Source organism: Nilaparvata lugens, chromosome 1 (genome assembly GCF_014356525.2).
Source record: "Nilaparvata lugens isolate BPH chromosome 1, ASM1435652v1, whole genome shotgun sequence".
In the NCBI taxonomy this organism is placed as follows: Eukaryota; Metazoa; Arthropoda; class Insecta; order Hemiptera; family Delphacidae; genus Nilaparvata; species Nilaparvata lugens.
Window position 1 is genome coordinate 89359394 of NC_052504.1, and position 22696 is coordinate 89382089.

The 22696-nt window shown below is 34.0% G+C and overlaps 1 protein-coding gene across 9 annotated transcripts in view; it reads right to left on the reverse strand.

The window, feature by feature from the left end:
- LOC111054660 (tyrosine-protein kinase Drl) overlaps positions 1-22696 on the reverse strand; it is a 189674-nt gene that overhangs the window by 79423 nt on the left and 87555 nt on the right. The window contains exons 3-4 of one of the 9 annotated variants that reach the window (XM_039419552.1): positions 17596-17754; positions 2391-2546 (exon numbers count right to left, since the gene is read on the reverse strand). The exons of 7 other annotated variants lie outside the window; for them this stretch is intronic. In XM_039419552.1, the coding sequence (XP_039275486.1) occupies positions 2391-2546; positions 17596-17754 (315 nt within the window). Of the gene's footprint in view, positions 1-2390; positions 2547-4114; positions 4241-17595; positions 17755-22696 lie in introns of those variants that run through there. One more of the 9 variants, XM_039419555.1, reaches the window with a different exon arrangement.

Sequence of the window (22696 nt, forward strand, 5' to 3'; positions counted from 1 at the left end):
AAGCCAGGAGTGAAACTCGTGTAGGTCACGAGTTTGTGGGTGGAGACCAAAACTCATCACTGCTCAAAGAAGGGCGGCCATTCAGGCAAAACGTCTTGGAAGAGGTGAGACTTTGAGCCAGCAGAGTTTCGGAGAGGCAAAAGGAAAAAACTCAAGAGACCAGAGGTGAATGAAACTACAGGCACTAATGTGGGTCAAAAGGCTGAGTCAAGGGTGGCCGGGCGCCCCAGAGGCAGCTTGGCCACCCCTTCCTCAGCGGTAGGACCTTTAAAGGAAGCCTGGAGTGGAACTCAGGAGGACTAATCAGTCTGAAGAGACTGCCAAGCATATCACACTGGATTGCAACAAGCAACTGGGTGATGAATGGAATGTTAGTATAGGGGAAAACTCCTGGTTCTTGTAAAGAAGACAGGTATTGGTTCGCCTAACTAACATACTACTTGGGAACACAATAAGCTGCGGTTCACGTGTGGGGTTCTTGGATCCTTTGGATTCTTGAATCCATCCATTCAGAACGATAAACAATATTACTAAATCAAGCATTTGATATAGTTATTGTGGCAAATGTAAGCAACCTGTTAGTCGCGATACAAAGGATAAACTTTGCTGTAGCTTGTGTATGTCTTATTTCCATATTTCTTGCCTTAACAGTAAGCCAGAGGATTCATCATTTATGAAGGGTTCGATGTGATCCTATACCGAGTGTATGAAGAAGCAGTGTTCGTTGAGTGTTCAACTAACTGATTCTTCACAAGTTAACGGTAATAGGGATCAGAGTACGGTTTGGCTAAAGGGAAACTCCGCTTCATTCGAGTCCTTAAAAAATTTAAAAGTCCTTAGAAATATAAACTATTGTCGGCATCAGTCTAGAAATAAAAATAGAGCTTACTGAGACTACCAATGAACGAGATGGAATGATAGACAATCAGCGAGACCTTATAAAACTCTCTGAGTTAGGAACAGGACGTGATTAGTCGGAAGGTACTGATCACTGAGGAGCGTTTGAACGGGCATGAGCAGCATTCAAGAAGAAATACTCACTAAATTCAAGGTATTTCCGCGAAAACGGAGGAGAATGTGCTTCAGAAGGTGACTGACGAAGGTGGACGGGGACGGGTGGTGGGTTCCACCATATCTCCAGATATGGTGGACGCCTGCCATAGATTGGTGGAGGAAAGGACGCCTATTGGAAATCACAGAGCAACAACGTTCTCACTTCCACCACCACCACCAGCTATAATCATCAGATTTGGCAGGTATCTCGACGCCGACGAATTGATGGAGCAGAGGAGAAGGTTTGGGGTCATCAAGAGGGAAGATGGCCAGGGTCCGATTTACATCAACCAAAGTCAATCTGCCACAAGGAGGAAACTACTGGTTTTGGCCCAGCAGCTCAAAAAGACGGCGCGAATCATAGATGCGTGGGTTGACAGACAGGTGCGGGTCCGAATATGCAAGCATTCCAACGGAGCTCCAAATATTGTGAAGAATGCAGAAGACTTGAATTTTCCCAAGTTATAGAAGTTTCCATGTTCATGAACTTGAATTCTTTCATTAGTCTCTTTTGTTGATCATTTTTAGAAACATCTTTATCAGTTCCTTCGTACTTGTTGCGAGTAGTTTTACTCTATGCAGAACAAATACAATATAATATAATAATATTGATGAAGACATGGTGCTGTGCTTAGGTTTATGAATATAAATGAAATAAGGAATGTAAATTTATTGTAACTTATTCATGAATGTATCATATTGTATATCTGTAGAGTTCCAGAAAAAAATAATAAGTGGAAAAAACAAAATGACCGCTGTGTGAGTAACTGAAGACTTCTGGACAATCAAAATGAATGATATTTAGATATTGGATGAAAAAGACTAAGAAATTGTCAAAAACCACAGATTTATTGATACTTAGAAAGACCGGTTTCGGTTATTACATTGCCAATCTCTAATAAACAGAGATTGTTTATCAGAGTTTGACAATGGTGTAATAACCGAAACCGGTCTTTCTAAGTATCAATTATAAATCTGTGGTTTTTGACAATTTCTTAGTCTTTTTCATTCAATATGAATAATTACCACAATATCAACTTCTCAACTACACGAAAAATATTTAGATATGTTTCTTACCCAGGAACAATGCTCTACAGTATTGATAGGGAGTTGGTAAACAATCTGTATATAGATTTGTAACATCTCTGTATTCGAATTGTTTGTTCAAATTCTTTTCTCAGTGTTTTTCCCTTCGAACTGAGTTATATTCCTTGTCTAAATTTGCAATAGTTTCCTCATCTATTCTAGCCAAGCCAAAAATATTGTTAAGAATATTATGAATTTTCCTTATTTTTTCAACACTAAATAAAAATTTTCAAAAAAGTTCCCTCACTTACTCTTGCATTCTCATCTAGATCCACTGCTATTGTAAAAAGACCAGTGCAAGCAAAATGTGTTCTATTCATTTTCCTTACTCTCATGGGCTCCAGAAAACTAACTTGTCCTCTTTTATCACAATAACTCATATGACTCAAGGAGAGATCATAAGGCCCCTGAAAGTAAATTGAATTGTTAGTAAACCATTTATAAAACTGCGGCTGAAATCTCAGCAGAATAGATGATAAATAATATCAGAATAAAATTTAAATATATAGCATAACTGGCCAATAGTAATAGCAGTATTATTGAGAAGTTGCACAAGGCTGAATAGAAAGTTATTAAGTGTTGAATTGTGATAATTTATCTGCTTTGTTGTATTGTGTTTAGTACTGTGTTTCTGTGTTGCAAGGTTTATTGTACTTTGTGTCTCAATTTAAGTTGACTTGTATACAGTGGCGTAACGTTTCCAAACCGGGCCCCCCCGCAAAAAAATTCCAGGCCCCTCTTCTAAAATCGTACCACCTTTCTCCAGCCCCCTTCTCCCTTAATCCCAAGCATTGAACTCTAATGTGAACGTACATCTTTCATGAGTGAATTACATAGCTTACATGAAAAAATTAAACTTGTTCTCGATTGAATTGTACAATTCAAGTCAAGAATTATGTTTTAAGCTACAAATATAGAATCCAACCTTCAGTGCTAGAACTAGAGTTAGTAAGAAGTATCTAGTCTTAAGATTCATGAATTATTAAAATAATAAAGATAATAGTAATTCATAAAAAACCTTTGATTTGATGTCTCCTACAAGCCTCCAAGTTCTGCAATCACTGCTTTCTGGGTACAGTAGCACCTTGGTTCTTTCTCCCACATGTCTATTTTCTCACATGTTTTTAGTCTGATTTCTTGTTCGCGCTCTTAAAGAAGTTCAAGTTTTAGGTTTGAGTAAGAGGTTTAAATTTTTCAAGGTTATAAACAAGAGTTCGATTGATAAAATTATTTATTTTATTTATTTGAGAAAAATGTTCAGAAGAAATAGTAGTCTACCTTTGAGTTGAGTTATAGGATTTATACTTTTGATTTATTCTGTCGTCTTGCTTTTTGAGATGCAAATATTCTGATAACTTCATCGAGTTCTATTTCTACTTGTATTCTCTTGATATTAATTTATAATCAGACTGATAACATTGTTCTATGAAACCTGTCATTTTCCACAATAAAACTTCTGCTTTTTTATCAAAAGTTACTTCCATGATTATTTAATTTTTCTTTTTAAAGTATGCAATTTATAATTATCATTTCGGGCCCTAGCCCGGGCCCCCTGGACCAGATAATTTTATTTTTTCAGAAAACCTATATTAGCCAACATATTATCCGGGCCCCCTGTGTACCCGGGCCCCCCCGCGCCACGGGTCAGTGGGGGTGTACGTTACGCCACTGCTTGTATATCGAGTGTCATATTGTGAACACTTGGCCAATGTGCTTTGGCCGATTCTAAACATGTAATTGTAAATTTCTTGATGAAATTAAATCTCTTGGAGCAATACCATTTTAAGAATGTCGAACTTTCGTCATTACATTCGTATTGATACATTCGTATTGATACATTCGTATTGATACATTCGTATGATCCATGTTTCGAAATGGGATTGAACTGACTTCCCAAATTACGCAGCCTATCCGAGAATCTACTGAAATGAATATTTGTCTTATTTATCTAGACCATTTTGATTTGTAGACTCACCGCTATCTCTTCCCACAGTGCAGAGACTCCAATGACCAGAAGACACAGATAGAATGTGTAGTTTATTGGCTTTGCCATTTTGTGAATCAAAATCGATTGCTCCGAAGGGTTGAAATTGAAATCAATACAGAACTAGTTAGCCTTACAACTCATCAAATTATAATATTCACTCAAAAATGCAAGGATAGATCATGTTTAGCATTCAACAATCTAGTTGGCTGACACAATAGACATTTCCGATTGATGTGTAATTGATAATATTTTGTGGACCTTGATATAAAAACAATTCACGTTGAATTTTGTTTGGCAAAGTAATTAAATTCAGGAAACATCCATATTGATACTTGATAATAAACGGAAGTGAAGCGTGAATAGAATGATAAAATAACTCACCTCACCCCTCTCTTCTCCAATCCATTCATCACAATGGAATTCCGTTTTCTATGGAAAATATCATTCTATCATTCAGTGGATTCTATGGACTTTTATAATATTGATTGCGTTCACACACTGACGTTGCTTTTTGTAATAAAGATGATATCTACTTGATAGTAAAATCCAATTGGCTAATAAAGATCTCAGGGATAAATTGAAGCTTCTGTTTTGACTGATCCGGCACAATTAACTAGAGCTCATGCTGAGAAACATTTCACATTATAATACAGATTCAATGTGATATTCAACGGCAGAGTCTGTTACAAATTCAGTGAGACAGACAAATCTTGAAAAGCTTAAAATACTCCATAAGAGGCACAATTATATACTCCATATCGACTGGATCGATAAAATACCGACTATTATGATGAGGAATCACTCCATGAATGAAACCATAAATGAATGGAGTATAAATCCATAAATTCATTGAAGCCCCACAATTGACCCAAAACCAGCGCATCATCTGACATGTCCATTAATATAATATATTAATTTTATAATTTGTTTTTCACAAATAAATAGTACCTATTCATTTATAATGCAAACAACTCTGATTAATCTACTATTATATATCCCTTCATCCTTTTATAATGAAGTAAAAATAATAATTTATAATGAATGACATTCGTTCATATCATTTCACATGGTTTTCATGGTCTTTTAGATCTCAGACCTATGCTAGCATTATTTTGAACCTTCGAATATTTTAGGTTAGGTTAATCATAACATTGATTTAACCTAGAAATGATGGTCTAGTGCAATAATTTTGTAATTAATATAATAAATGGCATGAACTTCCAATTCATTTAATATATTGGAAGAGATAGATTCAATAGAATGCTATTATCAGTAATGGTAAACGTTGATAAGTAGTTTATCAGGAGATAGTTTGCTGTTTCTGCCTTGACCATTCATAATATGATTTAGAGAAAGTGGTTTTCATGTAGCCACTATAAAAATCGTCACAATGACAATGGATCATAATTAACAACCTTGAACGGACGAATAATTTGACAGCAAACCTTTTTAATTTAAATGCCAACTAGTGTACATTGGAACCCAATGCATATTGGATCTAGCACCAATATGAATATAATTATTAATACTGATTTATTACTCCAATTAAAAGAACCGTTCATTTATCCAGCTATTTATCGTTCATTCTAGCTGGTCTAGACTTGAAGCTCATCAGTTTATTCCATTCACTTCCTAGTTTCTCTCTTTTTTTCTCTTTTCCTGACTTACTTTAACTTTCTCTTTTTTTCTCTCTTATCTCCATTCTTTTCAATTGAAAAATTAACTCTGCCGAATACATCTCCTCATCCCAATGTACATGACATACTTCTTCCATTCTAGTGCAGTTGCACTTGGAAATTAGTCTCTCAATTTGTTGCTAGATTTTCGTTCAATAATGGAACTGTGTATTGCACAGTAGTGGAGGAGACCATTCATTCATAACTAACTGCAAATTGTATGTTGCAATATCATAGTCATTTTCGATTATAAGTGTTTCTAATAAAATGATGTGAGAATATAATTTTGGGTATTCCCCAAAATCTTGTACTGATAGGAAATTGATAGGTCTCAGAGCAAGAAGCTGTATTGTTATCACTAGATATGGTGTCAACGGTCTAGATTAGATAATAACGGCTCTCAAGGCTATGATTTTGAACAGCCAAATGAAAATAAAAGTATTATTGCAATTTATTCAATAATATAATATATATAATATTTTGAGGTTATTTACTAGTCGACGACCTTAGTAATCGGTCGAGCCATATATTTTGAGAATTAGCCTGACACCTTGTGGCAAATTAATTGCATATAAATAGCATTCATTTAGACTATGATCAGAGGGTTTAGTAAGCAAGCATGCCAAATGAATGTAAACAAAAAAGTGATTAAGGAAGAACAAAAATATTTATTGTATCAATCGAGCATGAACAAAATATAGAAAACAAAACAAAAATATGAAGGAAATGAGATGTAATTTTATTCAGCACAATGATCATGATGCAGTTTTGGGATGTACCAATCACAATGCAGTATTTGACTGGCACTAAAAGCGAATTAATTTAAAATGTACATGTATTATTTATAAAAATAATAAAAATTTGTAATCTTTATAGAGCATATAGATTTGTGTAACCAATGTGGAATAAGAATTTAAGACTAAAATATTCACTAAATGGATATGACAGTTTTGTATGGACTATTTGACAGTATTGAATTACGTCATAGAGGAGTAATTAAAATCCACCAATGAGAGTGGATATTTAAATTTTATGTAAATTGAAAAGTCGGAAGTATGGTTGTAAGAGAATAGGGGAAGATCCATACCTACTTGCTTGCCAGAGGTCACCAGGGACACTCACCAATTTTGAGAGCACAAGACTAGATCCCTTTTTGAATAATTTTGCATTAAAAATTTAAAGTTGTTCGATAATTAAAATTACATAAGACTCAGTGAGGTCGTAGTATGACATGAGTCATTAAATCTAAATATTCCCATTGGAGAAGACGACAGCAGCCCACCAGAAAGGTCTAGGACATCAAAACAAATCCAGATCGCCATCATAATTGTGAAAAATCGACACGTGAGTTTATTTGAAAAGTTATTAAGGAGGGCCCTCAGTGCTACAAAATAATCACAACTAATCACAGCTAAAAAGCTAGCTCGTCAAAGGGTTATTTAAAGATTAAAAGTAATATTGGAATTTGTGCAAATATTGAAACATAAAGGGAATAAATACTATAAAGAACAATCTATGAGATTTAAATATTTAAGTATGCAAAGATGAAAGATTTATTTATATTTGATTTATTGTATATGCTCACTCATTTGTCTTTTTTATCAGTAATTCATTGGTATTTTTATGAAGCTCATGTTCATAAGATAAATTGATTTATCTGAATTCCACCAGAGGCCAAACCAAGCCCTGAGAAATATTTCAATATTTATATTTTTTCATATTTATTGGAGTAAGATTTATAAATTTTATTCGGCAAGCAACAGCAAGTCGACAACTGAGCTGTATAAGTTGAAAGATTATATGCTGGTTGAAGGAGCACATGGTATTAATGAATACAAATAAACCAAGTAAAATCTTTAGTGAGCTATCTGTGATATTTTTCTTAATATATATATTCTCATATCATTTTTATATTTGTTGCTCTATTTTTTATTATTGTTTGTTGATATTTTCATGTAATTATATATTTTTTATTTGTTGAATGGTGTACGCTTTATTTATGATCCTATCTTCATGCATGACCAATATTGTTATAGTCTATCTTATTACCAGTATTGACATAGTATTTGAATTATCAACCAACTATATTCTTCACCGAATAAGTTGGATAAATTGGTGATATACAGCATTGATTATTTTTAATCTTTGGAAATAATACATTCTCAAGATTTATCAAGGTTTATTGGATACCATCGCATCCAATTTGGAAGAACTCAAGGGTCATAGTATTAAGTTGCAGCAGCAATATAAATTAATAGAATTTATAAGGTATTCTGATAGAGTATTGCCTTTGATTCCACTCGGTATCATCTTACACTGCTGACCCCTTTGTCAGATTGTGGTGGGTGGCATTGGTGACAATACCACATTGTCTAGTACAAAAATCAGAGCCCTTATATCTAACTGCCTCTCCTGCATCTATATTTGTGGAGTTAACCAAATCAGTCGTAAGAACTGTGAACTGTTAAAACAGCTGACGTTTGCAGCCATCGTAAGCAGAGAATTATTTGAGCTCCTAGGAGAGCTGGTAAGAAACTGATGGTATTTTTCTTCCAGGAGTCAAAAAAACATTAAATTTATTCAAATATCTTAGCTCTACCGACTGCGGCCAAGCAGGGCACATGCGACGCCAAATATAACGTCACAATGAATGAATAAATAATCACTCCATACGTATGAATTCATCATTCAGCAAAAATCTAGTAGAGAATAAAACTGGAATCTAACATCGTCCAATTGAGAGCACTTGAAAAAAAAATAACTGTGTGCTGTCCAATAGCATCCTATTACCAATAGATCATCTCTATTACGATTGAAACAATGCTATAGAGAATTGATTGAGAAGTATATCTCTGATAAAAATAACCAATGAATTATTGATGTACGTGACTCAACGGATGACAATAAATTTTATCCCATAGCGTGTCTTAGGATCTTTAAGACAGTCAATTGTGTGAAGGAGAATCTTCTGTAGCTGAGGTTTCGATTTCAGTCAAAGTGATAAAAGTTGGAAGTGAAGGAGAATCATTGATGAGTTACCTGTGGTTTTTTAGTGTGTTTAATAAGTGAAACGACTTCATATAATCAGAACCTTGAAAATATAATCTTAGTTTTAATTAAAGATTAGTGTCTCATTAAGACACTAATTTTAAGTGTCTTACATAGCAATTCCCAGTATATTCATTCAACGTGGATTACTAAACAGGGAAAATTGTACAAACATGGATCGATTTGATTGATTGTCGAATTTGAAAGCTCATTGTTAGATTTTGGATCCAGGGCTAACCACCCAACATTTCTTCCAAAAATCATCACCGTTCTTATCAAACAATGCCAAACGATTTTCAAATTCACTAGTCTAAATCATAAACAGCATTTCTGGTGATTAAATTCAATTCTTACTGTCAGCATTGGTATTCATAACAAATGCCGCCAGTTTGAAGTAAATCTAGCAAGCATTTCGCTGCTATCTGCTTAAGAGAAAAATCAATTGCTGCATTCAAACAACAGTTGGCACAGATTCTCAGTGGTCATCACTCAACCTCAAGCGCCTACTGCTTGACAGGGGAGCCGAGGCGAGCATCCGTTGAGCCACTGATTGATTCTGTAGGCCGATTGAGCCTCTACATGCCCGTCACAGCTAGTCCTGCACCACTGAATGTGTGGTAAAAACTTTGTTTACAGTCTCTCTTCGTAGAGTTTCTCTCTCTCACAAGGCAGAGAGGACCTAGAGTCCCGAATCCGCCCTTAATGAGTTACCTGTGGTTTTTTAGTGTGTTTAATAAGTGAAACGACTTCATATAATCAGAACCTTGAAAATATAATCTTAGTTTTAATTAAAGATTAGTGTCTCATTAAGACACTAATTTTAAGTGTCTTACATAGCAATTCCCAGTATATTCATTCAACGTGGATTACTAAACAGATCTCCGAGAACATGAAAATAGGGAAAATTGTACAAACATGGATCGATTTGATTGATTGTCGAATTTGAAAGCTCATTGTTAGATTTTGGATCCAGGGCTAACCACCCAACATTTCTTCCAAAAATCATCACCGTTCTTATCAAACAATGCCAAACGATTTTCAAATTCACTAGTCTAAATCATAAACAGCATTTCTGGTGATTAAATTCAATTCTTACTGTCAGCATTGGTATTCATAACAAATGCCGCCAGTTTGAAGTAAATCTAGCAAGCATTTCGCTGCTATCTGCTTAAGAGAAAAATCAATTGCTGCATTCAAACAACAGTTGGCACAGATTCTCAGTGGTCATCACTCAACCTCAAGCGCCTACTGCTTGACAGGGGAGCCGAGGCGAGCATCCGTTGAGCCACTGATTGATTCTGTAGGCCGATTGAGCCTCTACATGCCCGTCACAGCTAGTCCTGCACCACTGAATGTGTGGTAAAAACTTTGTTTACAGTCTCTCTTCGTAGAGTTTCTCTCTCTCACAAGGCAGAGAGGACCTAGAGTCCCGAATCCGCCCTTAATGAAGGTAATTCAATTCTAATAAAGGTAATAGAGGTGAAAGCAATTCAATTCTAATTTAATTCCTTAAATAATACTTGGATGTAGATGAGGCTAGTGAAAAAATGCATACACTAAATTTAATTTCTGAATCTAGACAACAATGTCAATATGTCTTATTCGTACTGTTTCTGCTTGACGTCTTCTTTTGAAATTGAGGTTTTTTTGGAGTAACAAACCCATGAAATCGGGCACAAGATATCAGCTCTCTTCTCTTATATTGATCAAGCTTGAGAAGTGAAATATCAAGTTTATACTCGCCATATGGAAGAGCAGGTATGTTGACGAAATCATAGTGGACAATCCAATTTTTCATCTCACAAGTATACTGTTGACAAATAATTCAGTTTAGTTATGACAAGATTATGACAGAATAATATTTCTATACAGCGTGGTTGATAAAAGCGGAATGGCACTGATCCATTCACAAACAATATAACTAAAAAACTACTGGTACAAATCAGAGTAGGGGTAAAGTGAGAGTTCTGAAGAAAAGCTGGCTCAAAGCTGTCCCAAAGCTGCCCCCAAATCTACCCCAAATCTGATTCTTGGTTCTAACCTTGCCCAATCCAATGTAATCTGAACTAACTTAACCTAGCCATACCCCTAATCTCACAATAAACCTCAAATGAAGATCCTCATTTCCACTTTTTTGGAAAAAACTAGATCCAGCTTTTTTATTTCTTGAATAACTAAGAAACCGATAATTTTACAAAAAAAATACAAGTATAACTTTTTCCAGTAAATCTAATTACGAATCCATTGACATCCCATTTGTCAAGATTGAACAGAAAATAAGGATCAGTCCCACTCATGGGAAAAGTAGATCAAGCTTTTTTCAATTTCTTTAATAACTAAGAAGCCGTTAATTTTACAAGAATAACTTTCTCCAGTAAATCTAATAACGAATCCATCGACACCCCATTTGTCAAGATTGAACAGAAAATTAGGATCTCATGGAAAAAGTAGATCCAATTTCTTGTATATTAAGAAACCGTTAATTTTATCAAAAGCTACAAGAATAACTTTTTTCAGTAAATCCATTTGTCAAGGGATCAGTCTAACCCAACTCAACTTTTTCTGAAACTCAGCAACAAGCACTCAGAATCTCTAATGATATTTTTATGTTGAGACCCATCACAGCTCCCTTTCTTAAGGAACACCAACCTCAGCACTAAACCACATTTACCTGAATTTCCACAATTACCTGAAACTACCAATCTTCAATGGACAGTTAAGACAACTTTGAATATATTAAAACCTAGATTCATTATTCTTGGATTTCAAAAGGATAGGGAAAATGTTTTAAGTGCTAACAGGTCACATTTTGATTTCTGTAATCTGAACAATCTTAATCTCTATTTAAATGCTCAATCATTCCCCTATGAAAATATTGCTGGTAATAAACATTTATTGTATCACATGTTCTCTGAATTCCAAAATGAATACTATCCTTATAACAGCAGTACATTTGATGAAAATGCACCATTGGTTGTTATAGACTGTTGTAAGCAAAATTAACTATTGAAATCTGGTGCAATAGACATAAAGTTGACATTGGAAACAACAAATAATTTCTCAGAAAAAACCAGTGCGTACTGTTTAATCCTCTATGATAATGAGTTTGAATATACACCACTGAGTGGAACAGTAAAAAGAGTATTATAAATTTGAAAAAATCTTCTATAAAATAACAAAAAATTTGGTTAAAAACTAGATTATATTCAAATCAAAAGTATTAATCTCCCAACCACTTCCACACTCAGAAGATTCCCTTTCAGTAGAACATTTCAAATATTATAAACCAGACGAATTATAAATTCTCCAAAACCTTCTAAAGAAGGTTTGACTGGAGGAGTCAAGTTTTACATTATATTAAAAAAAAAACATAGAAATAGAACATTGATATAATCAATCAGTGATCCAAAAATAATAATTTTCAATTTGAATCAAAAGAGAAATAGTTGTCAATCTTGGGTAGAAAAAAAATTAATTGATACATTGATAATAATTCATTTAACTGTATTGTGTAGCAATAAAATAATAAAACAATGGGATTTCAGTTTTCGCTTATCACAAACAATAATACACAAGAAAAAATATATAAAAAAAGAAAGAATTTATGAAGATCATTCAAATTCACTCAAATTATTTAACAGAAAGTGTTTCATCTTATTCTTAACAATTGAAATTCTATCCAGACCAATTAAATCATCTGGCAACTCATTGAAAATAGTTGGGACAACATAACTAAGTTCACATTTACCATGATAATTATTGTATTCGGGCACAATAAACCTCTTATAAGCAGCTCCTTGTCTTCGCTCATGCAAAATTCTACTTGACATTTTATAGTTATTAGAAAAATAATTATTTAATAAGATATCATATCTGAAAAGCTCGTTTACAGGAAGAATGCTATATTTTTTAAACAATTTGGCTTAGGGTTTTGTTTTGAATGAACTATTTTCAGCAAGGAATTTTGTAATCTCTTAACTCTATCAATTTCATAGCCACTTGCATTACCCCAAACATTGACACCGTATCTTACTACGGATTCAGCTAGGGCTTATAAACAACTATCAATGTCTTTTTGAGACAGATCGCTGTAAGTTATATAAACCAAATAGACATGAGCGAAGACGCTGGCATACACTATCAATGTGAGGACCCCACTTTTAACAATCATCAATGTAAATACCAAGATACTTTTGAATTGTAACTTGTTTTACCTTTTCATTACAAGTACAAGGAGTTCCAAAGTTATTCTCATGTAGACAATTTAGGAATGCATAGTAATATTAGTGGACTTTGAGGTTTGACGTGGCGGTCTCATATGCATACAAGTGGTTTTTTTAAAATTCAAGTCAAGCCATTATCATGGATCCATCTTTGCATTCTATCAAAGTCTCTTTGTAGCAATATTCTTGCTTCATCAAAACTTGTGTGGCTGGATACCATAACTGTGTCATCAGCATACTGAAATATTTTAGTTTCCTTTGAAACACCAACCATTGTGATTACTGACACCAGATAAAGCAATGGTCCAAGATTGGAACCTTGTGGCACACCAGAGGTGACAAATTCATGGCGACTGTAGGATTTTCCTACTTAACAGTAACCTTTCGGTTATTCAAATAATCTATTAACCAGTTAATACCTCGTCTTGACAAACCAATTTCACTCATGGACTGTACAATTTTATGAAAAGATAAAGTGTCAAACGCTTTCTTGAAATCTAGAAATAATATTAAAACATGGTAATTCTTATTTAATTTATTATTTATATAGTTACATAATTGGGATAAAAGCTAACCAGTTGATTTGTCGCGTTGGAAACCAAATTGAGCTGAAGGGATTAAATTGTGATTTTTTAAATGCATAACTAATTCATTACAAATATACTTTTCAACTATCTTATCAGGTGAAGAAAGTATTGAAATAGGCTGATAGTTAGAAATTTCTGATCTGGATCCATTTTTGAAAATCGGTCTTATTATGGAAGTTTTCAATTTATTTGGAACTATACCTCCCTCTAATGATAAATTGATTAATCTTGTGATAATTGGTATGAACTTGATACTGTGATTTTTTATATCAGACATCAAAATATTATCAATCCCTGGAGATTTATTTGAACTCATACTTCTGATGATATTACCTATTTTTAATTCATCTGCATCAGGTAAGTCAAAGCTAGGGAAATTAACATTGGTATCATTATCATTTTCTAAATAAGTAGTAATATTACACTCATGTTTTGCAGCTCTAACACCTTCTGTGAATTCACTGCAGAAATGGTCCACAACCTCCTCAATCTGCCTATCACCAAACACTATGTGTTTCATTATATTATCATCAACTGACAACTTTTCTTGTCTACCATGGCAACGTTGATTAATGACCAAGTATTTTTTATGCTATTAATGTTTGTCTCAAATTCATTTTTTAGAAAATTACACTTTGCCCTTTTATTAATAATATAAATAATAATAATAATAATAATAATAATAATATAATAATAATGATAATAGTAGTAATAGTATAATAATAATAATAATAATAATAATAATAATAATAACATAGAAGCAGACATCAGGAAAAGGCGCCTTAAATTTTATGGTCACATAATGAGGCTTCCAGATCACAGACTTACAAAAAGAATAGTAACATATGTAGCAACCCTTGTAATGGAGGTGATGGATGAAAAACGTCAAGAAGGACTTAATACTTGAAACATTAACAATGATGAAATATACAAGAATAACTTTCTCCAGTAAATCTAATAACGAATCCATCGACACCCCATTTGTCAAGATTGAACAGAAAATTAGGATCTCATGGAAAAAGTAGATCCAATTTCTTGTATATTAAGAAACCATTAATTTTATCAAAAGCTACAAGAATAACTTTTTTCAGTAAATCCATTTGTCAAGGGATCAGTCTAACCCAACTCAACTTTTTCTGAAACTCAGCAACAAGCACTCAGAATCTCTAATGATATTTTTATGTTGAGACCCATCACAGCTCCCTTTCTTAAGGAACACCAACCTCAGCACTAAACCACATTTACCTGAATTTCCACAATTACCTGAAACTACCAATGGACAGTTAAGACAACTTTGAATATATTAAAACCTAGATTCATTATTCTTGTATTTCAAAAGGATAGGGAAAATGTTATAAGTGCTAACAGGTCACATTTTGATTTCTGTAATCTGAACAATGTTAATCTCTATTTAAATGCTCAATCATTCCCCTATGAAAATATTGCTGGTAATAAACATTTATTGTATCACATGTTCTCTGAATTCCAAAATGAATACTATCCTTATAACAGCAGTACATTTGATGAAAATGCACCATTGGTTGTTATAGACTGTTGTAAGCAAAATGAACTATTGAAATCTGGTGCAATAGACATAAAGTTGACATTGGAAACAACAAATAATTTCTCAGAAAAAACCAGTGCGTACTGTTTAATCCTCTATGATAATGAGTTTGAATATACACCACTGAGTGGAACAGTAAAAAGAGTATTATAAATTTGAAAAAATCTTCTATAAAATAACAAAAAATTTGGTTAAAAACTAGATTATATTCAAATCAAAAGTATTAATCTCCCAACCACTTCCACACTCTACAAATGTATCAATATTTTACCTTCAGCATCATCCCATTGATTTCTAAACATTATCATCAATTTGTAGAATTGTTATAGTTCTCCCATAGAATGATCTCCAACCATTTTCTTCAAGTTCAATTTTAAAGCATTTTATATTATTATTCGATTTATCAGCTTCTTCGAAAGCACAAGATATTCAAATACTGACTGTGATGATATAGTTCAAATTTGCGCCATCTATATGAGCTTAGATTTTTCAAATGAATTTATTTCATTAAAGTTGAATAATGTTCTTGGTCTGGGTAACCAAACCTACATTTTTTTCTGGGTGTACTCACCTACACCCAGAAAGAAATTGTAGATGTGACACAGCAGAATAGTAACGGGGTAAACATAATCAAAAGTCCTCATTCCTACCTGCTGTGCTATGTGGGTGAAGGTGGTTTAAAAATACCATATATTGGTTTTTTCCATAAATCTCGAACAATATGCGTCTTTAAAGCTTAAAAATTAGCCTACAAGTATCATTCGTAACATTTTTCCATATCTTTTATAGTTTTCTAGATATGAGCTCTCGAAGGTGTCACATTTTTGAGAGAACCCCTTTCGGCTCCGATTTCTTCATCTTTTTGGCTTTATAATTTTTCAACGATTGATTGAAAAAATCTGGGCTAATCATGAGTTTATAGAGCATCATATTCTCTTCAATTTCATGTTCCATTTCATTATTCTCCCCACCATTGTTGCAGCCATTATAGAGTTGAGTGTAAAATCTTCAATTCAACAATAATAGATCAATTGACAGGGATATTTGGAGGGAATGTTTGGAACACAATTTTTGACTTCGCAGCATTCTTTGGAGTACTTGGGAAATGAACATATCAAAATTCCTCATCCCTACCCCTCAAGCAGAAGGGATGAGGGTGGTTTGGAAGTTGCCTTTTTCATTTCTGGCTTACACGCATGTATCTTGAAAACAATACATTTCAGCTACATGACTAACTGAAAAAAAAATTAAGCTAGATAAATTTCCTACAAGTTTTGTGAGTTTTTGTGATATCTCTTTTTGTTTTCGAGATATTCACTTTTAAAAGTGTAAAATCGTTGAGAAGACAGTTTCTCTTCCAACATTTTGCACTTTGAGGGTTTATAACTCAACAACAATAATGCGTCGAAAAAAGAAGTACTTAACGTTGGGTTGTGGAGGATTAAATTCTCTTAAATTTGATGTATTATTTTACCATTCTATGCTTCCCATCAATTGTTATAGAAGCTTCAGTGTTGAGAGTTAGATTGTCAATACACTATTTTCTCTCATTTTATTCTTTGTTCAATTTTCTGGTTCTTTGAGATTCAATTTGAACGTTGACTAAGACCACACCCATTTCGGAAAACCTATTTTCTCACTCCAGCTGTTTGAAGTCTAAAGCTTTGCTAAATCTGGAGTTCGGGAAACAGCCCTAAAGTGTACACAGGTTTAGGTATTGTACTTGGTAGTGCTAAGTTAGAGAGTTTCTTTTTTCAAGATTTTGACACTTCAGAGGGTTTGTTTGACACTGAAATATAATAATTCTCATAATATCTTAACCAAGTCCCCAGTTAAGAAACAACTGAATATTTTAATTACGATAAGAATGAAGATTTTTTAAATCTTCATTACATAATTCATATACATTCATATATTTCATAATAATACATACATTCATATAATTCATAATTCATGTATAACTGGTGAATGAATCGAGCTTGTAAGACTATTTTGACTTATTGATGGAAAGAAGAAAGATCAATTGGAAAATGTGATCCTATTTCCAGATGATACACCCGGTGGTCCAGGGGCTGGTGCCCCCTTGCTAGACAGACAATGCAAGCAAAGCGAGCCTGACGGCTGGTATAGTCTGACGATCCTGACGGTTTATGTAGTCTGAGGGTTTGATAGTAGCAAGCATATAACTGCATGACAGCTATTGTTTTGAGATAGTCTTTGTTGATAGTAGAAAGGAAACTTTCTGTCATTGAAAAATATTTCAGAGAATCGCAATGCAAAATGAAATAAGATGGTTTGTAATTGGACATTTAGCATTCTTCAAATATAATCAATGCTAATAATCTCTTTTCAATGGCATGTGAATACTCACCTTCTTCTGTGGGCACTCATATGTTATGTTGCAGTGTTCATTCAAGCTCTTGGCTATGCTGCTGCCAAAATTATATATAAAATCACAGGATTTCAATTCAATATCAACTACATTATTGTAACGACCGTTTACGCCTTTGTTTGCTGCTACTATTTTTAACTGAAAAAAATATATATGAGTCATAGATAATTCAAGGATAAACAACATGATTCTTCAGTACTTTAAAGTATTGATACCTCATATTTCTGGCAGTACGCAGCCAGAGCTCGGTTGAGACAGTAGTGTTGTTTTGTGCTCCCTTATTTTCAACAATGATTAGTTTTGCCCTAAGGACGGCTTGAGCTTTTCAATCTACTTGTGAGTGCTTACAGTGAATTATTCATTTTGAAATAATTGAATATGAATGTACTTATTACTAAATCGCCCCCTGGGTTGGGGGAGCTTTGAGTGGATCATCGTACTCAAGAAAGTGTTGAAAACCAGAATTCACCCACAGCATCCATGTTTGTCGTTGGAGGCTACTAAAATGGACCTCAAGCCAACTCCAGAAGTTGCCTTGCCTTCAAACCCATGGGATCTGCCCCATCAAGGCAGTTTCGGAGGGAAACTACCGGCATCAATGTGGGTCAAGTGGCTGAGTCAAGGGTGGCAGGGTGCCCCAGAGGCAGCTTGGCCACCCCTTCCTCAGCGATAGAACCTTTTAAGGAAGCCTGGAGTGGAACTCAGGAGGACAAATCAGTCTGAAGAGACTGCCAAGCATATCACACTGGATTGCAACAAGCAACGCGTTGGGTGATGAATGGAATGTTAGTATAGGGGAAAACTCCTGGTTCTTGTAAAGAACACAGGTATTGGTTCGCCCAACTAACATACTACTTGGGAACACAATAAGCTACAGTTCACGTGTGGGGTTCTTGGATCCTTTGGATCCTTGAATCCATCCCTCCAAAACGATAAAGAATATTACTAAATCAAGCATTTAAGATAGTTATTGTGGCAAATGTAAGCAACCTGTTAGTCGCGATCCAAAGGATAAACTTTGCTGTAGCTAGTGTATGTCTTATTTCCATATTTCTTGCCTTAACATTAAGCCAGAGGATTCATCATTTATGAACGGTTTGACATGGTCCTTTACCGAGTGTATGAAGAAGCAGTGTTCCTTGAGTGTTCAACTAACTGATTCTTCACAAGTTAACGGTAATAGGGATCAGAGTATGGTTTGGCTAAAGGGAAACTCCACTCCATTTGAGTCCATAAAAAAATTGAAAAGTCCTTAGAAATTTAAACTATTGTTGGCATCAGTCTAGAAATACACAAAGAGCTTACTGCGATTACCAATGAATGAGATGGAATGATAGACTATCAGCAAGGCCTTATAACTCTCTGAGTTAGGAACAGGACGTGATTAGTCAGAAGGTACTGATCACTGAGGAGCGTTTGGACGGGCATAAGCAGCATTCCAGAGGAAATACTCACTAAATTCAAGGTATTCCCGCAAAAACGGAGGAGAATGTGCTTCAGAAGGTGACTGACAAAGGTGGACAGGTACGGGTGGTGGGTTCCACCATGTCTCCAGATATGGTGGACACCTGTCATAGATTGGTGGAGAAAAGGACGCCTATTGGAAATCACAGAGCAACAACGTTCTCACTTCCACCACCACCAGCTATAATCATCAGATTTGTCAGGTATCTCGACGCCGACGAATTGATGGAGCAGAGGAGAAGGCTTGGGGTCATCAAGAGGGGAGATGGCCAGGGTCTGATTTACATCAACCAAAGTCAATCTGCCACAAGGAGGAAACTACTGGTTTTGGCCCGGCAGCTCAAAAAGAAGGGGTGAATCATAGATGTGTGGGTTGACAGTCAGGTGCGGGTCCGAGTATGCAAGCATTCCAACGGGGCTCCAAATATTGTGAAGAATGTTATGCATTGTTATGACTTGAATTTTCCTAAGTTATAGAAGTTTCCATGTTCATGAACTTGGATTCTTTCATTAGTTTGTTGATCATTTTTAGAAACATCTTTATCAGTTCCTTTGTACTTGTTGCGAGTAGTTTTGCTCTATGCAGAGCAAATACAATATAATAAATAATAATATTGATGAAGACGTGGTGCCGTGCTTAGGTTTATGAATATAAATGGAATAAGAAATGTAAATTTCTTGTAATTTATTCATGAATGTATCATATTGTTGCAGGTTTCTACACTGATAAACTACCTGATAAATTACACAGAAATATCACAGGCATACGTTAAAGCTTTCCTTCCTTGTTTCAACCATTGTAACATATTTCTTGCTAGTTTTGACAGTTTAATTAATATCTAAGTAGTGGAAGATTTTGTAATTCGAAAAACAACTTCATCTCTCTTATTTGTTCATTGTAAGACAAAAAGAACACTAATCGAGTATTCCGCACTATTTTATTAATCTAGTTTTAACTCTCTCTCTTGGTTTTCTGTTTCCATCAGTTACACAGCTTGTCTGATTTTTCCCTGTTGGTTTTGCAATCATTTGTCAAAACACCACATGTATTTCGGATTGAAGCGGTAAACAAGTCGTCCTTATTCTAATTTTTTATTCATTCTTGCTTTGAGTATCATAGAGAAAAGACACTCTCATTTCTTGTCTGGCGTTTTTAATAACTCTATGACCTCTTAATATTTAAAGAAGATGTAGTCAGCTAATCTTCAGTTAAAAGTTTTATTTACCTGAGAAGGGTTAATACTTTTTTCAATTCTTCTCTTTCTCAATATGTAAATCTTTCTTCAAAGTAATTTTTCTTTGGAACTCTACATGATTTCTTCAGTTTTCAGTTTCTTTTTCTCATAAAGTTTTACTAGAAATGTTTTCCCCTTCAAATATGCTTTTACAGGTAATTGTTGTATTTAATTTTTAATCATTATTTTCTGTTGATTTAGTTTTCCTATTACTTGTTTGAATACATTTTTTCTTTAATTGCTCGAATATTAACTTCTGAATAAATTTCCATGAGTACTTTTGCTAACTTGATCTGTTAGTAATTTGTAATTGTAGGTTTTCTTAATCCAATTCAATTAATCAATTTCAAAGTTAAAAATTATGAAAGCTAATGTTTGGTAACCTACTTCTTCCATCATTATTTTTCTGCTTCTGAAAAGTTTCCTTTCTCTCCTTTATTAAGACATCATTTTATATTTTTTGAAAAGTCTTAATTATACAGATTGGGTGAAACTCTGAGAACGGCTTTGTATCTCATAAAAAAGGTAATTGGACGGTGGGTGTGATTGGGGATCCTACTTGAATTAAAAATACTATTCTACTATCACTTGAAAATCTGGTCCGCCATCTTGGATCTGCCATTTTGAATGCAACTTTATTTTTTTAAATAGGACGGTGGTCATGCGATACATGACTTCGATATGGAATTCCATGAAAAAATGAATGGCAATAATAGCACATCGATATCTCAAACTGTTTTGAATATATTCACATTATTAATAAATATTATTTAAAGCAGAAAGAAGAGAAAAAAGTCTGAGAACGGCAAAATATCTCATACACTAAGGTAATTTTATAGTGGGTGTGATAAAGATTGCAGTTTGCGATGTGCAGTTTTCACCATTCATTTTTTCTTGAAATTCTGTATCAAAGTCATGTATCGCATGACCACCTTCCTATTTGAAAAAAAATTTGCATTCAAAATGGCGGATCCAAAATGGCGGACCCGATTTCTAAAGTCATAGTAAAGTAGTATTTTCAATCTGAATAGGATTCTCAAACACACCCATCATCAAATTACCTTTGTGTATGAGATACTAGAAGGCAACCCGTGCTTCGCAAGGGTATTTTTAAAACTTGACAAACTGAAATCTTGATGTAATAAAATCTAGAAGAATTGAAAATAGGCCTATAAGAATCCTCGGTTAATTAAAAATTTAAATGCAACATTCCAAGTAAATCAGTCCAGCAACATGATGATGCGTCAAACATAATTTTCCTATCCTCCACATATGTGTATACGTGTTTAAGCTAGCTCTTTCCTTTCTTGAAGTACTACCATACCTATTAATAATTAATTAACTTGATTGCAAAATTTAACATTAAATGATTATTTGATAAAATCCAAGTTCAATCGTAATGAAAACAACTTCCTTTAAAAAATAATTTATAATAATACGTTTCGAGGGAAAAAATTGAGAACAAAAAAATTAAAACTTCTTCGGGACTCAAACCGAGTACCTTTCCGCTTTGAAGCCGAGCTCTTTACCCTTACGCTATGAGTGCTATTGGAATGGATTGTCTTGTGACAACCTTATAGCCTCCATCACATCATCTTTACTCTTACTGGAAGAGTTTGTGTCATCTCGTAGCCTACCTATCTTCTCAGTGATAGAATGTGGCATATTTCATTTGAAAAAGATTCAATTCAACACATATTTTTTGAAATGTTCGTTCAAAAAGCTTAATAATATAGCTCTTCAATTGGGTTCAAAAAATTTTCGTTTCTGATACATGGATTTCAGTAGTCTACATAATGGTACCGTACCTAACCTTCATCATACTTGAAATACATCTCTTATGTTAAGAAAAGGTTTTCAATATTTTACTGATTTAGGAATTTGTCAGTGGAACAATATTGTATGTTGGCTATATTATTGTATTTATTTCATTTAAAATCAAAACTCTTACATAACTTTATAACATAATATTTAACTCACTGCTCGTACTGGCGGTGGTAGTGTTGAATGATACAGTAGATGATTTTCAGTGTTTAATATCGTATTTAAAGATAACAAAAACAGCTTTTCGAAAATTTGAAAGATTGAGAACCAATAAAATGTTGTTATTCAAACTTAACAACTCATAATAATATAATATAATCACAATCGCTATAAGCTGCCATCATTTGTATCAAAACTCCGGTACTGAAACATGAGCTTCCTGTATTGAAACACATATTGCAACCCATTGTTACCAGCGTATCAATTCCTCTATGAGCTTCCTTTATACAAACACATCTACAACAATGTAGGTATGCCGTATGATGTTCCATGAATCAAATTTAAACATTATTTCTGAGAAATCTAGAAGGAAAATTGAAATTTGGGCTTCGAGGTGC